General features: G+C 35.2%; 3 protein-coding genes, 1 long non-coding RNA gene, 1 other non-coding gene and 1 pseudogene across 5 annotated transcripts; 3 read left to right on the top strand and 3 right to left on the bottom strand.

Moving 5' to 3' along the window:
- Positions 1–1120: 1120 nt before the first annotated feature.
- Positions 1121–2231, bottom strand: LOC106415442 (endochitinase EP3). The gene is made up of 2 exons (XM_013856155.3): positions 1745–2231; positions 1121–1659 (listed from the first exon to the last, which is right to left on the bottom strand). Exons 1-2 carry the CDS (start codon positions 2157–2159, stop codon positions 1253–1255), a joined length of 822 nt encoding a protein of 273 aa, XP_013711609.2. The 5' UTR covers positions 2160–2231; the 3' UTR covers positions 1121–1252.
- Positions 2232–4299: 2068 nt separating this feature from the next.
- Positions 4300–4372, top strand: TRNAE-CUC. The gene has a single exon. It is a non-coding gene; the product is annotated as a tRNA-Glu (tRNA).
- A 663-nt stretch (positions 4373–5035) lies between these two features.
- LOC106415444 (protein SHI RELATED SEQUENCE 5-like) lies at positions 5036–6343 on the top strand. Its single transcript, XM_048764630.1, has 3 exons — positions 5036–5246; positions 5454–6013; positions 6093–6343. The coding sequence occupies exons 1-3, from the start codon at positions 5101–5103 to the stop codon at positions 6296–6298; spliced, it is 912 nt and encodes a 303-aa protein (XP_048620587.1). The 5' UTR covers positions 5036–5100; the 3' UTR covers positions 6299–6343.
- A 223-nt stretch (positions 6344–6566) lies between these two features.
- Positions 6567–9905, bottom strand: LOC125591123 (annotated as a pseudogene).
- Positions 9906–10130: 225 nt separating this feature from the next.
- On the top strand, positions 10131–13431 carry LOC106415755 (aspartyl protease AED3). The gene is made up of 3 exons (XM_013856523.3): positions 10131–10772; positions 11848–12325; positions 12961–13431. The coding sequence occupies exons 1-3, from the start codon at positions 10314–10316 to the stop codon at positions 13314–13316; spliced, it is 1293 nt and encodes a 430-aa protein (XP_013711977.1). The 5' UTR covers positions 10131–10313; the 3' UTR covers positions 13317–13431.
- LOC125591124 lies at positions 10518–11850 on the bottom strand. Its single transcript, XR_007327112.1, has 2 exons — positions 11376–11850; positions 10518–10869 (listed from the first exon to the last, which is right to left on the bottom strand). It is a non-coding gene; the product is annotated as an uncharacterized LOC125591124 (long non-coding RNA).
- Positions 13432–15088: the final 1657 nt, after the last annotated feature.

Below are 15088 nucleotides of genomic sequence, written 5' to 3'. Positions count from 1 at the left end.
ACGCTTACTTTGTTATGTACCATCCGTAATCATACTTGTTTTTGGACCGGTCTCGGTGAACACCTTGAAATCAAACTTCTTATTTGTCTTCTTTGACTTCATATAATTCCATGCAGTGTGATGAGAGACAATCTTAAACATACAGCAACCAAAAAAAAAGAAAGTAAATAATCTCTTAATTTTTTGTCGATACAATACTTGAGTAGAGTGGTTCCCATGAATTCACCATGCTTCTTGACGTTTTTCGAGTTCCAAAAACGGGGGAAGTCGAGCAACAATGAACGCTTGATAAAGAAGATTAACTAACAGAGGTTCTGAAGATTCATCTATAATTTATAGGTTTGGCGTGAAGGAAACGGAGAGGTCGACATCGCTTCTGAATTAAATGACGAAAACATTAATTGGTAAATCAAAAGACATACGTTGAACAATAGGGAAGATTAATGTTTGGTGTTTGCAGAGAAGCTGAACGGAGATTGCAAATGTAAAGAGACAAAGAACAATTAAAAAAACCCTAATCGACAAAACGATGTGTTTAATAACATAATAAAACATTAATTGAACGGAAAAACTCAAATCATACCATATAATTTAAAAACCAAACGCCATAACAGAATTACTAAACCAAACCGAGAATCATGGACCCCACAATATTTATAAAATGCATGTGTATACCTTAAGGAGATAATAAAGTATCATATCATAAATATATATTAGTTTCGACCATCAATGTACAAAGTATCCTTTAGTTTAGTGGTATAAATGTTGGTGTTTATATCTCATTAACCCGGATTCGAGCCAAAGACTTGACATTTTTTTCACACTTTTTAAAAGTGGAGCCCACAAATGTGATGACGTGTCGCATCAGGAGTGATGAAACTGGCTCATTATAATATAGATTAAGGGACCAAAAATATACTCCCATTTAAATGAGTTGGTGTTTGTTGACAAAAAAAAGAAGAGTTAGGTGTTTAAAATTTATGCACACATGCTAAGAAGTCGTTAATTATTCATTTTGTTTCTTTTTATATTAATTATATATAATATAACCAATTAAACACCAAATAACATTAAATTATTGCATAAAAAATCTAAAAAATCATTTAAACTGAAACAAAACTAAACCTTAAAATATCAATTAAAATGAAGCAAAAGAGTATAACATAAATGGGTCATTACATTCTTGAGCATTGTCTTTATTTCTGTAATGTGTATACAAATAATATGGATTACTACTAGATGTTTTTTTTTGTTAGCAAATGAGGTTGTTTCCGGGGTCAACACCTAACTGACGACAATATTCAGTGTAGTAACGAACTCTAGCTTGAACCGTGGCTGAGTTGGCTCCGTCGCACTCCAGAGCGCCGTTGATGGCTCGGATTGTTGCACCAAAGCCTTGTGAGATAACAGGCTGAACTCTATTGGTCCAGTACCACAAGGCGGTCTTGAAGGATATGACTGGATCCGTGGCTACTGTTTCTGGTGCGTTGAGACCGTCAAAACCAATCGCGGTTCCAGCTGGCCCGTAGTTGAAATTCCAAGAGAGTTGGATCGGTCCGCGGCCGTAATAGCCTTTGTTGGGATTGCATGGATACTGCGTCGCGTTCTCGTCGCAATAATCCCTTGAGGGTCCGTTTATTTCTTCTATGTAGCAAAAATCTGAAACAAACAATCAAAGTTGTTCAATCATGCATGTATCATAAAACAAAAATGTATATAAAATGAACCATCAAGTTATACTTACGTCCAGTTTCATGCGTGACATGGGCAAAGAAGGCTGCGATCTCACGCCTAGAATCATCGACCGAACCAATCCTAGCGAAACGGGAATATGACTCTAAGGCCTCAAGAAAAGCTCCTCGGCTGTAAAATCCATTACCAGCGCAACTAGACTCGGCTTGGTCGATGATTCCATTGAAGAATTCTTGTGTGACAATTTCATCAACCGAGACACCGTTTGCAGGAGGAGGGGCAAAACAAGGCCCTTGTTGACAACCTACACCACAATAGTCTGAAGTGCTACCGCAGAAACCGAACTGACTACAACATAGGTCTGGCGAACAACCACAGTTTTGAGCCTTTGTTGTGGTATAGAAAGCTTGTAGAACTAATAGAATGGTTACTATGAGGATGGGTTTAGAAATAGCGTGAGTCAACATTTTGATTTTTGTTTGGAGAATGGTGGAAGAAGTAATGGTGTTATGCCTAAATATAGTGAAATGATGTATGAAAAGTCGTAATGTAAATGTGTGAACGTGCTCGGGCCACTGATATTACCTTCTCAACTCATAATAAGAGAGGGCCGAACAGTTTGAAGAAGTCGTCTCTTGTGCGATGGAGATGTTTACCTGACCTTTACATTCTTCATAGTTGACTTTTTCTATTCAAGACTTTGCACAAAAAGTGTTTCTGTTCACATTCTAGAACAGAAAGTCAGCGATTTAAGAAAATTCTAGGCCCATCCTAAATGAATAGATCAAATATAGCGAGGCTAGTGAGATCATTATAAAAAGAGGACAAAGGCCCCAACCAATATCTTATGTATTAAAATTCTCCAAAAAGATTTCTGGTCATCGGCTCCCATATTATTAGCAACTAAGCAAGATATGGACCGGACTTGCAAACTGTGTGTTGATTCTTCAAGATCCTAGCGGAACTCACGAACCGAATCATTCTAATCTCAAATTAGCATTTATAATTCACGTGACCAGTGGTTATAAAATGCCTATAAATATGGTGATCACTAATCGTAGGTATCATAGATGATATGTACTAATCATTTGTTTAGGTGCTATTTTTAGTGATAACACTCTAAAAGTAATTTATGATTTTCTATCCCCTATGTTTAAGGTAATTGCAATTAGGAAGAAATAACAACCTAATCTGCAAGGCTTAGCATACTATAAATATACCATATAATATTAGGGGGGGGGGTGTATTGAATTAAGTGTTTTGGGAGATTTTGGAGTGTTTTAATTTTGGTGGTATTTAAGTGAGATTTAAAGTTGTTTGAGTGATTTCAGTAAAAGTTTAAAATAAAAATGAAATTTATAGGTGATTTGGTAAAATATTTTCCAAAAATTTTAGAATTGTTTAGGTGATTTGAAATGATAATATTTAATTGATATTGCCTTGTTGCAAGCTTTTCCCTATCTTTGCTTCATTGCAAGCTTTTCCCCATCTTAGCCTCTTCTTGCTGAAAATAGAGTGTGTCTGTTTGTCGTCGACTCATTGCTGAATAAGGTTTTCGTATGATAAAATTTCATTTAAGCTCCACTATACTCTCCATGCTCCTATAGTTTTCTACTTTGTTTATCTACGTAAATGTATGATTGTTTATTACAGTATATGCGATGTTGAATCTGGATGGAAGTATTACACATAAAAAAAATATAGGGTACAAACCTACAAACTATAAGGTTGTTGTCCTGGCTGAGAAACTTTTTCTCGTGGAAGCTCCGATCGAGAGATTGTTATGGGTGTATCTAGACGGTCTCTTAAAGGTTGGGAGATTGTTCTGATCACGAAGATGTCCTTTTATATTGTGAGATTTGACTATAATCTCTAGGTAAGCTTTTCTACTGTATGTGTTTTTTTTTTTTTTTTGAAAAACTTTCTACTGTATGTGTTTCTTTATATATATACATATACTTATTAACTGCATATGATGAGAGTCTTTGGCGGAAAGCTTTCTAAAGGTTTAGCTTTATAAAATTTCACTTGTAAATGCATACTGATTGTGGCTAGATGTCTAATCTTTTCCGAGTAAGAAATAATTAATTTTAAAACCTATAGTTTTCTACTTTGTTTATCTACGTAAATGTGTGATTGTTTATTACAGTATATGCGATGTTGAATCTGGATAGAAGTATTACACATAAAAACAAAATAGGGTACAAACCTACAAACTATAAGGTTGTTGTCCTGTTGATGTTGAGACTATAACTAAACTAATCTAAAAGTGTGTGTAAGCAAATCAAGGAAAGACTTTTATAATTGATTCTTCAATATCCAAAGACTTGAGAGATAGATAACAAATCTTAATCTTTATTTTACATCACCACTAGTCACTCAAGGCCAAAACTAGCAAACTTCACTTCAGCTTGCAGCAATCAGATTTTAATGTAGTTATTAAATTCAGTTTATTACTGAATATGGGGAATGAAACTGACATTAATAAACAACTACTATATATTTTTCTCGGCCGATCGAATTCTATTCAAAATCGTAATCCATAACTTCCTTTAAATTCATGATAACTAAATAACTAATTCTATTTCATTTATGACCATCAACAAATCCGTCGTAGTCTAGCTGGTTAGGATACTCGGCTCTCACCCGAGAGACCCGGGTTCGAGTCCCGGCGACGGAGCTTTTTTAGTTATAGAAGTTTAGTGAGGCTGCGTAGTGTGTTATGGTTCTGTAACCTGAGAGTTGGTTCCACTTATAATCTTCTGGTATCTAGCAAATTTTGTATTGCTTCTTTGATCGGCCTATCTACACTAATATTGCGCACCCTTTTCCCCAATGATCCTCCATTCCTCCTGATCATGTTCCTGAAGTCTGAAGATAACCCTACTGGTTGCTACATGACCTGCTTCCAGATGCCCATATAATTGAAGGGTAGTGAATCAATCTAACCAAATTAAAAAAAAAATTATATTTTCCATATCTTCTGTATGATCTTTCATTTCTCATTTTGCATTAATTTGTTTAAATTAGAAGTTTGTCTTTTTGGCAGACAGAATAATACTACTTCACTTTCAGTCTGGCTTCAAAGTCTGAGAAAATTTTGGGATTCTTTTGAGTCTTCAAGCCATTGATTAATGGATTCTCCCACATAGTAGTTCTAATTTTCTCATATTGGGCAACACATAGGAAGATGGTTAGCTGTAACGGAAAGAAATTGAGAGTATAGCATGATTTAGGATGAATAGATGGAGTTACAGAATATGGATGGTACTTATTTAATCAGTACTGTATTGATGCACGTACATTAGAATGTCAGCGGTTGCCTTATTAGTGACCTCCTTAGTTGCGGTAAAGTGGAGGCCCCAATGTCTTGAGGCTGAAATAGTATTTAACCTTCTTCGCTGAGGAATGGGTTGTGTGCTGCTAAGGCATAAGTACCAGTGTTCAATGAATCAAATAGTATTTCAGTTTTCATCTCATATTTTCTTTGTTCAGATTGGTAGTGGCGAGATTCCTGATGAAACCACCCTTGTATGTTCTAGAGGATCAGACAGGTTTGGAGCTCATATTCCCTTTTAAGTCATCTCTTTCACTCTGCAGTTTTTTTCTTTTAAATGCTTCATTGGAGGTTTAGTGTCCTAGAAGTTGCTGCTTAACGCATTTATGACATCCCGTTCTATGTCCCCAAGCTACTGTTTCTTTATTTATCACAAAGAAAGTTCTTTGGTATACGGCTTTTTGTTGTTGGGTTTCCCTTGCAGTGCCCTGGAGTTGCTATCAACCTGCAAGCTAGCGAATCTAACAGTAAAAGCCGAGCTTGGCTGCTGCTTGCTTCACAGGAGTGGAAGGCTAACGATTGATGGATGTGTGCTTCAATGTGAAACAAACCCTTTGGATCATCTCTCATGCCCAATCGTGAGCACTGCTGGAGGAGATGAAGAAGATAACTTGAGCTGCCATGTGGAAGTTAAGGAAACTGTTGTTGAAAAGATTAAGGGAAACAGTGTGACTGGTAAACTTCACGGGGGGGGGGACGTTAACAACAAGTCGTCGAGGAACAGTAATGTTGAAGAGAAAGTATGCAAAGATTGTGGGAACAGAGCAAAGAAAGAGTGTCTGTTCGAAAGGTGTAGGACTTGCTGCAAAAGCAGAGGATACAACTGTGCCACTCACGTGAAGAGCACGTGGGTTCCTTCTTCTCATCGTCGCTCCGTGAGCCGCTCTTCTTCTTCGTCTTCCGACAGGAACAAGAAGCTCAAAATCGATTCTTCCGACAAACCCAAAAGTGTCTTGATCGTTCCGACAACCACTTCTCGCCAAGGTAATGAAAAATTGAAAATCGAAAAAAAAAAACCTTTTTGAATCTGAATTTGGGATTTTATTTTGTGTGGAAACTGTAGAGACAAGCTTCAAGGAAAGATTACCGGGAAAAATCGAAGCTCCGGCGGTTTTTAAACGGACGAGAGTAACAGCGGTAAGCAACAACGAACAAGCAGAGATCGGTTATCAAGCGACTGTAACCATAAGTGGTCATGTCTTCAAAGGCTTTCTTCATTACTATGGTGTTGATCACAACAAATCATTTCTCTGTCTTTCTAATAAATGATGTAACAAGTTCATAGGCCGTTACATTAAAACATTAACCAAGTTATTTTATATAATTAAGGGACCAAAAATCTACTCCCATTTAAATTAGCTGGTGTTTAAGATTTTTGCACACATGCTAAGAAGTTGTTAATTTTTTAATTCATTTTGTTTCTTTTTATATAACCAATTAAAATTAGATAATAGAATATAAATGATCAAAAACACCAAATAACATCAAAGTATTGCAAAAAAAAAAATCTAAAAAATCATTTAAACTGAAACAAAACTAAATCTTAAAATATCAATTAAAATGAAGCAAAAGAGTATAACATAAATGGGTCATTACATTCTTGAGCATTGTCTTTATTTCTGTAATGTGTAGACAAATAATATGGATTACTACTAGATGTATTTTTTTTGTTAGCAAGTGAGGTTGTTTCCGGGGTCAACACCTAACTGACGACAATATTCAGTGTAGTAACGAACTCTAGCTTGAACTGTGGCTGAGTTGGCTCCGTCGCACTCCAGAGCGTCGTTGATGGCTCGGATTGTTGCACCAAAGCCTAGTGAGATAACAGGCTGAACTCTATTGGTCCAGTACCACAAGGCGGTTTTGAAGGATATGACTGGATCCGTGGCTACTGTTTCTGGTGCGTTGAGACCGTCAAAACCAATCGCGGTTCCAGCTGGCCCGTAGTTGAAATTCCAAGAGAGTTGGATCGGTCCGCGGCCGTAATAGCCTTTGTTGGGATTGCATGGATACTGTGTCGCGTTCTCGTCGCAATAATCCCTTGAGGGTCCGTTTATTTCTTCTATGTAGCAAAAATCTGAAACAAACAATCAAAGTTGTTCAATCATGCATGCATGTATCATAAAACAAAAATGTATATAAAATGAACCATCAAGTATACTTACGTCCAGTTTCATGCGTGACATGGGCAAAGAAGGCTGCGATCTCACGCCTAGAATCATCGACCGAACCAATCCTAGCGAAACGGGAATATGACTCTAAGGCCTCAAGAAAAGCTCATCGGCTGTAAAATCCATTACTAGCGCAACTAGACTCAATTTGGTCGATGATTCCATTGAAGAATTCTTGTGTGACAATTTCATCAACCGAGACACCGTTTGCAGGAGGAGGGGCAAAACAAGGCTCTTGTTGACAACCTACACCACAATAGTCTGAAGTGCTACCGCAGAAACCGAACTGACTACAACACAGGTCTGGCGAACAACCACAGTTTTGAGCCTTTGTTGTGGTATAGAATGTTTGTATAACTAATAGAATGGTTACTATAAGGATGGGTTTAGAAATAGCGTGAGTCAACATTTTGATTTTTGTTTGGAGAATGGTGGAAGAAGTAATGGTGTTATGCCTAAATATAGTGAAATGATGTATGAAAAGTGAAATGATGTATGAAAAGTCGTAATGTAAATGTGTGAACGTGCTCGGGCCACTGATATTACCTTCTCAACTCATAATAAGAGAGGGCCGAACAGTCTGAAGAAGTCGTCTCCTGTGCGATGGAGATGTTTACCTGACCTTTACATTCTTCATAGTTGACTTTTTCTATTCAACGACTTTGCAAAAAAAGTGTTTCTGTTCACATTCTAGAACAGAAAGTCAGCGATTCAAGAAAATTCTAGGCCCATCCTAAATGAATAGATCGAATATAGCGAGGCTAGTGAGATCATTTTAAAAAGAAGACAAAGGCCCCAACCAATATCTTATGTATTAAAATTTTCCAAAAAGATTTCTAGTCATCGGCTCCTGTTCTTTCTTTTTAATCAACAGCCTACTGTTCTTTCTTTTTAATCAACAGCCATAGTTTTCTTTTGTCATTTGGTTATTCATTGGATGAACAAAATCTCCCACAAGTTGCTAGACATGGCACTTGCAGGGAAAGTCCTGCTTTTGTGTCTGTTTTCTGTATCTTCATGAGGCTGAATTGAAGCTTCTCAATCTTGACTAGCACTAGAGAAGTTAAGGTTTTAGATAATATTAATCAGACATAAATTAAGGTTTTAGATGGTCTAATCTAACCAGAAACTTAGGACAGGAACTGAGAACAGAGTGACAAACCTACACTTAACAGAGGTGAAAGAACTTACATTCACTTCTTAAAACCTCCCCTGCAGTTTGTGTCAGAAGAATGTCTCCGAGCTTTGCATAAAGCGTTTTCTGTTCCTCATCTCCTAGACTCCTCGATATCTGCAGGTAGAAGACAATCAAAGATGAAGATACATACGTACAATCTCTTCATATGACCTTGAGTGAGTGATATGATATGACTCTTACATCTCGACAGTATCCTGATGATAAACTCTCTTCCTGCAACTGAATCCTCCAAAATCACACTATCCACACACGAATTTCTCCAATAACACTTTAATTTTAGATTTTTCTCCAAATCTATTTTGTTTTTATAACAAATCAACTCTAAGAAAAAGAAATGATGTTGGTTGGATTGGTAATATCTCTCTCTTTGGTCTTTTTCTCTTTTTCTGTGTTAGAAATCCCCAAATCAATTTTGTTGGAAGAATCTTAGAAATGGCGTCAATTTTTTTGGTAAAGACAATTGTTTTTTATTTAAATTGAATTCGAGTTTATAAATTACAGACTGTAAAAATCAATTAAACCTAATTATATAGTTCTCACCATAATGTTTTTTATTTGTAAATGTGGTATGGATTAACATAAAATTTATAAATTTATTGACATATTATCGTACTTAAGATATGTTTTCGACCATATTACACTATAGTTAGTGTAGGCGGCAAACTTTTTTCTTAATTTTGAAACGAGAATGAATCATTGATTGACAGCACTATAGAGTGGAAAAGAGGCCAGTGTGAGATGTAACCCACCACATGGTGATAACTGATAACTAATGAGTATTGCGTAGTTTGATACATTCCATATTAAGCAACAAAACATAATGCATTTATTTCGATACATCACTAGCCCTTACTCACGTGATTGATTCCCTTTGACATTTCTTCAAGAATACACTATCAAACTCATTTTCTCGGATCTCTTCTTAAGCAAGACTGCTCCACACATTCCTATGAATTTGGATAACTCCTTAGAATTGTTTCTAACCAAATAAATATGAATAACTATCAAAAATCTAGCATCGTTTACCAAATCTTTTAAGCTTTTGGATGCTTTTAAACGTTCTGATAAATGGTTATCTCTATTGTGTAATACTGTAATGTTTTAGTCTGTTATCGTTTTTTTTTCCAAGCAAAAATTTTAAAAATATTTATCGATTTGAGATTATCACAGGATATTACGGTCTCTACGGGGTCAAAAATGCAATCAAGAATACTTCGATGCTTTAGCATGTGAGAGCTGGCCTTCAATGTCACGTTATGTGACTAAATTTTAGTTGTCCAACATGGTTACAGAAGTTTTATCAACGCATTCAAGGTTCGTCTCGAATTCGATGTTATCTTTTTTTTTCTGAAAAATTATCTCATTAGTTTTTTGTTGTTGTAGTTTATGTTTATTATCCAGGAGGATGAGTAATTGTCTCTTGTTATTGTATCTAAAAAGTTAAAGTTTCAACGAAAATAAGTTGTGTTCCAAAAAAAAATACTAAAATCGGTTTCTAGCATGTTATACATCATTAAAATTGTTACAATAATAACATGTTTGATTCAATTTTTATATAGGTTTAGAAAATATATAAATAAATCTGTTATTAAACTATTATTAAAGCCTTTTCCAATGCACTACTAATTTATGGTATTTTAGAAAATTAACTAATATTAAACTATCAGTGCACAAAACAATTGAATAATACACAAAGCAAACTACAAATTACAACTCCTTAGTAATGAGATATTTAGAGGACCTGGAAAAATCAGAAAGAAAAAAGGAGATGGGATACAGTCTGTTCTCTCAAGTAAACCCACTCTTCATTTTTTAATTCTTATTACTTTCTACACACTCAGTCATCATTCACTATATAAACACTCACAAGTCACAAACACTAAAACCCACAAAGATCAAAATAAGATCTAAGAAAATGAGAATCCAACTCCTCTTTTTATTCATCTCTCTCTTAATCTTGAACTCTGAATCACTAAACTGCAATGGAAATAGCCCACAAGGCCACCCCTCAGATCTAAGAGTGTTCCACATTGACAGTCCTTGCTCTCCATACAAACAACCAAACACTGTCTCATGGGAAAGCACACTTACTAAAGACAATGCTCGTCTCCAGTACTTGTCAAGCCTCGCCGTTGGTAAGAAACCTTGGGTCCCAATCGCCTCGGGACGTTCCATCGTTCAGAGCCCGACTTACATCGTGAGGGCTAACATTGGGACACCGGCCCAGCCCATGCTCGTGGCTCTTGACACTAGCAATGACGTTACTTGGGTTCCTTGTTCTGCTTGCGTTGGTTGTGCTTCCTCTGTTCTCTTTGACCCTTCAAAGTCAAGCTCTTCTCGCACTGTTCAATGCGAAGCTTCCCAATGTAAACAGGTAATGAGTTATTGTATTATATACTCTTGGGATAGATTAGATGCATAGCCTTTTGCGGATGGACGTAAATTCTTCAAATCAGAACGGTAACGATACTCTGAAACAGAACAAACCGAAATGAATAATCAAACTTTAACTCCATTTGTTTTAAAACTATATCATATTTTTTTGGTATAAAAATATCTATATCATATTTTAGTTATGAATGTATCATTTCTATGATTATTTGTTTTCACAATGTTAAACTAATATAAATTAATAAATACAATTATTATTTTAAAATTATAATTTATCATTATTAACTAATAAAAATCATAGAAAACAGAAAATGTTTTGTTAAAAAGAAGTAAATATACAAAATGTTTTAGTCAAAAAAAAAAAAAATATATATATATATATATATATATATATACAAAATGCAATTTACAGCAGTATACATATATAATGCAACTTACAAAATATGTATATATACAAAATGCACTTCGTTGTACTATATGCTAATTGTTTTTTTGTAAACTTAATTTACTGATTGTATTATTCAAAACCAAACCATATTTAAACCGTAATATTGATACCGAACCAAAAGAGTAAATCGATTCTTACTAGGCTATTATTTTGGGATCACCAGAACTATTGTTGACAATAACTTGTTCAGGTTTGTGAGAAAATTCATGTAACTTTAAATCATTTCCCCCACTCATCGAGATTCGAACTTTGAGACTCTTTCGTTGAAGAAATGAATTTTAAAAGTAAAGAAGTCTAGCTAGTCACGGGCCCTATGTACCACTTATAACAAAAATCAGTTCTAGCTAGTCACGGGTATTGTATATACAGTATTAAGATTCGTTAACTTTATAAACTGTACCAACTAGCAGGGCACATTTTACTGTATGATATATATTTTTTGTCGTCACGCTGGTTAGTGTTTGCTAAAAGACTGTTCATTTACAAATTAAAGAACGTAACCCATTTAACAATGCATTCATAACATGTTTTTTATCGAAATACGTTGTAAAGTAGTACGATAGTACGAATATTGACACAAATATTAATTTGATAAAACTGCTTTTTGCAGGCTCCAAATCCAACGTGCACGGTGAGCAAATCATGTGGCTTCAATATGACTTACGGTGGATCAACCATCACAGCATCTCTGACACAAGATACGCTAACATTAGCCAATGACGCCATCCCAGGCTACACTTTTGGGTGCATCAACAAAGCCACCGGAACATCGTTGCCAGCGCAAGGACTCATGGGTTTAGGTCGTGGTCCATTGTCTTTAATCTCACAGACGCAAAACCTTTACAAGTCTACATTTTCGTATTGCTTGCCTAATAGTAAGTCAAGCAGTTTCTCCGGAACGTTAAGATTAGGCCCTAAGTTTCAACCAGTTAGGATCAAGACCACTCCATTGTTAAAGAACCCAAGGAGATCATCGCTTTACTATGTTAACATGGTTGGGATTCGTGTTGGTAATAAAATTGTGGATATTCCTCCAAGTGCACTTGCCTTTAACCCGGCCACAGGAGCTGGCACCATCTTTGACTCCGGTATTGACTTCTCAATCCTCTCTTTATTATTTTATTTGTTGTGATCTGAAATAAAGAACAAAATCATATAATCTTAGGGCCGGGAGGCTGGTACCTTCCACTCCACCTTGTGATGGGTTTGTTTAACTCTCATTAAGTAAAATTGTATATGTTAAACAAAAAATGATCTCACCTAATCGTAAATACTGTTAAACATGCCTAGTAACTAGAACTCTTGAATTACCTAGTAGAAATCTAAAGGGGTCAGTTTCAAAAAAAAAAAAAAAAAATCTAAAGGGTTCAATTTCACTAAGTGAATTTTATATATTAAACAAAAATATGATCTCACCTAGTTGTAAATATAGTGGCTAAAAGTTCTTGGATCAGCCACTATTATTGTGGCTATAGAAATTTCTTTTCACAAAACGTGGTTATACAAAGAATTCACTATAGAAATTTTGTCCATAGGTACAGACATTTTTGTATAGCCACAGGTTTTCGATGATTCTAGAGAAATTTTATACTAGTGAATTTCTGTTGGATTAAGTCTATTTTATAACAAAATTTAATTTAAAATAGTTCCCTATCCATAACTTCTAGATATTCAATAAAAAAGTATATTGTTAAACAAAAACACTTACAATGTACCTATGCAGGGACGGTCTACACGAGGCTAGTGGAACCAGCTTACGTTGCCGTGAGAAATGAGTTCAGGCGACGGGTCAAGAACGCCAACGCAACATCACTCGGAGGTTTCGACACTTGTTACTCCGGCTCCGTCGTGTTCCCATCGGTCACGTTTATGTTCGCGGGAATGAACGTGACTCTGCCTCCGGACAATCTTCTCATCCACAGCTCCTCCGGTAGCACAAGCTGTCTCGCCATGGCCGCAGCTCCGAACAACGTAAACTCCGTCCTTAACGTCATTGCTAGCATGCAGCAACAGAACCACCGTGTCCTCATCGACCTTCCCAATTCCAGGCTCGGCATTTCACGTGAAACATGCACCTAATTTAATCTGTGCGTGAGAATGTGTTTTGTTTTTGGGTTGATTCCGTGTTATCTATCTATCGCTTTTTAGACTTCTTGAATTTGAAAACATTATACATTAAAGATATTTCGTATTATCTTTCTACTCTAAATTTTCATTTGCTATTCTCTGTTACAACTACAAGTGTTGCATTCACTTCTGACACAAGTGAAAGTAAAGTGTGGTCCTCAATGATGCAAGTGACTAATGAAGAGGTCAGAGATTGACATGCAAACACAAAGCAACAAAAGTTTCAACTGAATTTTCATATAGTGGTGTACTCAACCATAGTTTATTAGATTGGTCAACTGGTTATGATTGATTTTATATAAGTTAACATCTTCATTCAAACATTATGATGTACGTAATATATATATATATATATATATATCAGATTCTTGTAGGAAATAAAACTGAAACACACATTTTTGAAGATCTCAACTTAAGCATCTTAAGCAATATTCACGCGCATACCTTCCAGCAACACATGGGAATTAGATACAAGTTAAGACATGTGCTATAATGAGAAAGCTAGCATTGTTTGTTAGATCAATAACCCGAAAATCTCATAAATATTTGCAAGATACTATGTACACTTTCAAGTTATAATAAGTAGAACACCGAATATAGGATCTTCCAGAGAAGAAAAAGAGTGAAAGATAGAAAGGATGAGAGAGCGACACGAGTAAACCCCACTACCATTTGTCCCATACCATCTCTCTCTCTCTCTCCATCTCTCTTTTGATAAATGGGTTTTGCGGTTTGGCTTGACATCAACGCTAACAGCCAGACTGACTCCACCATACATACACCCAAAAGAAAAAGCAAATAAAAAGTAAAGATTTTGGATGAATAAAAGCATAAAATATTAAAAAAATTCGATATAAAATCATTATCAGCAACCCTTTTGACAAAAAAAAAAGATACAAAAGTTTAACACTTTTATTTGTTGGTAAAAGAAAAAGAAACCCTATTTGAAGTTGACAAATAAACAAGAAAGTAAAACCTATTTTCAATGGTTTGCCCACTTTCATATGCTTGGATTTATTCTATCCCACATTATTGTGGCGGGTTGTTCCACTAATTTATGTGAAGCAAGTGTAACTCAATTGATATTTCTATGGAGAAAAAAAAAACAGATTTGCAACTAAAAAGAAGAGAGAATTTGCTAGATGTCTAAGATTGCAAAATAAATTAAGAGCATGTAATTGATTTTGACATAATGTAATAATTAACATTTATGTCATTTATTATCTAGTTCTACGATTTCTTCGTGTAATCATCCAGTGACTTTGTGTTGTTAGAGATGATGTGGCCAAAAAAATATATGGTGAATAAGATATTTAAATATGATGTCAACAAAATGAGATGTGGCTAAAATTTAGTGCACATTATTGACAACGACAGTGTTAAAATCATCGACATCACTGTTTTTTTACATCTAATTAGTAAATTTATATTGTATAATCAGTAAATTATAAATCAAATATAACTTATAACTGTTTTACTATATATTTAAAATTTATCAGCCATATTATGGAACATACATATTAAATCCTACCCCACCCACTTAAATATTAAACCCTAGACAAACCCTCTAGTTACTAAATCTAAACTCAAATATAATCTTAATCATATGTTGCAAGTGTACAATTTTATCTCAGTGACATAGTACAACACCCAAGATGCGGTAAGAACTATACATAATAAACCCACATAAAATCACTGACTACTATACTCAAACCTCTACTTAG

Source organism: Brassica napus, chromosome C8 (genome assembly GCF_020379485.1).
Source record: "Brassica napus cultivar Da-Ae chromosome C8, Da-Ae, whole genome shotgun sequence".
Classification (NCBI taxonomy): domain Eukaryota; kingdom Viridiplantae; phylum Streptophyta; class Magnoliopsida; order Brassicales; family Brassicaceae; genus Brassica; species Brassica napus.
This window is presented reverse-complemented; position numbering and strand designations above follow the sequence as displayed.

Bases quoted from the DNA above. Each gene is read 5' to 3' on its own strand.
- LOC106415442 (XM_013856155.3), bottom strand. From the start codon at position 2,159: ATGTTGACTCACGCTATTTCTAAACCCATCCTCATAGTAACCATTCTA. The intron at 1,660-1,744 runs GTAAGTATAACT...TGTTTGTTTCAG, and splicing joins TGTCACGCATGAAACTGGAC to ATTTTTGCTACATAGAAGAA.
- LOC106415444 (XM_048764630.1), top strand. From the start codon at position 5,101: ATGGGTTGTGTGCTGCTAAGGCATAAGTACCAGTGTTCAATGAATCAA. The intron at 5,247-5,453 runs GTTTGGAGCTCA...TTTCCCTTGCAG, and splicing joins TGTTCTAGAGGATCAGACAG to TGCCCTGGAGTTGCTATCAA. The intron at 6,014-6,092 runs GTAATGAAAAAT...TGGAAACTGTAG, and splicing joins GACAACCACTTCTCGCCAAG to AGACAAGCTTCAAGGAAAGA.
- LOC106415755 (XM_013856523.3), top strand. From the start codon at position 10,314: ATGAGAATCCAACTCCTCTTTTTATTCATCTCTCTCTTAATCTTGAAC. The intron at 10,773-11,847 runs GTAATGAGTTAT...TGCTTTTTGCAG, and splicing joins AAGCTTCCCAATGTAAACAG to GCTCCAAATCCAACGTGCAC. The intron at 12,326-12,960 runs GTATTGACTTCT...GTACCTATGCAG, and splicing joins TGGCACCATCTTTGACTCCG to GGACGGTCTACACGAGGCTA.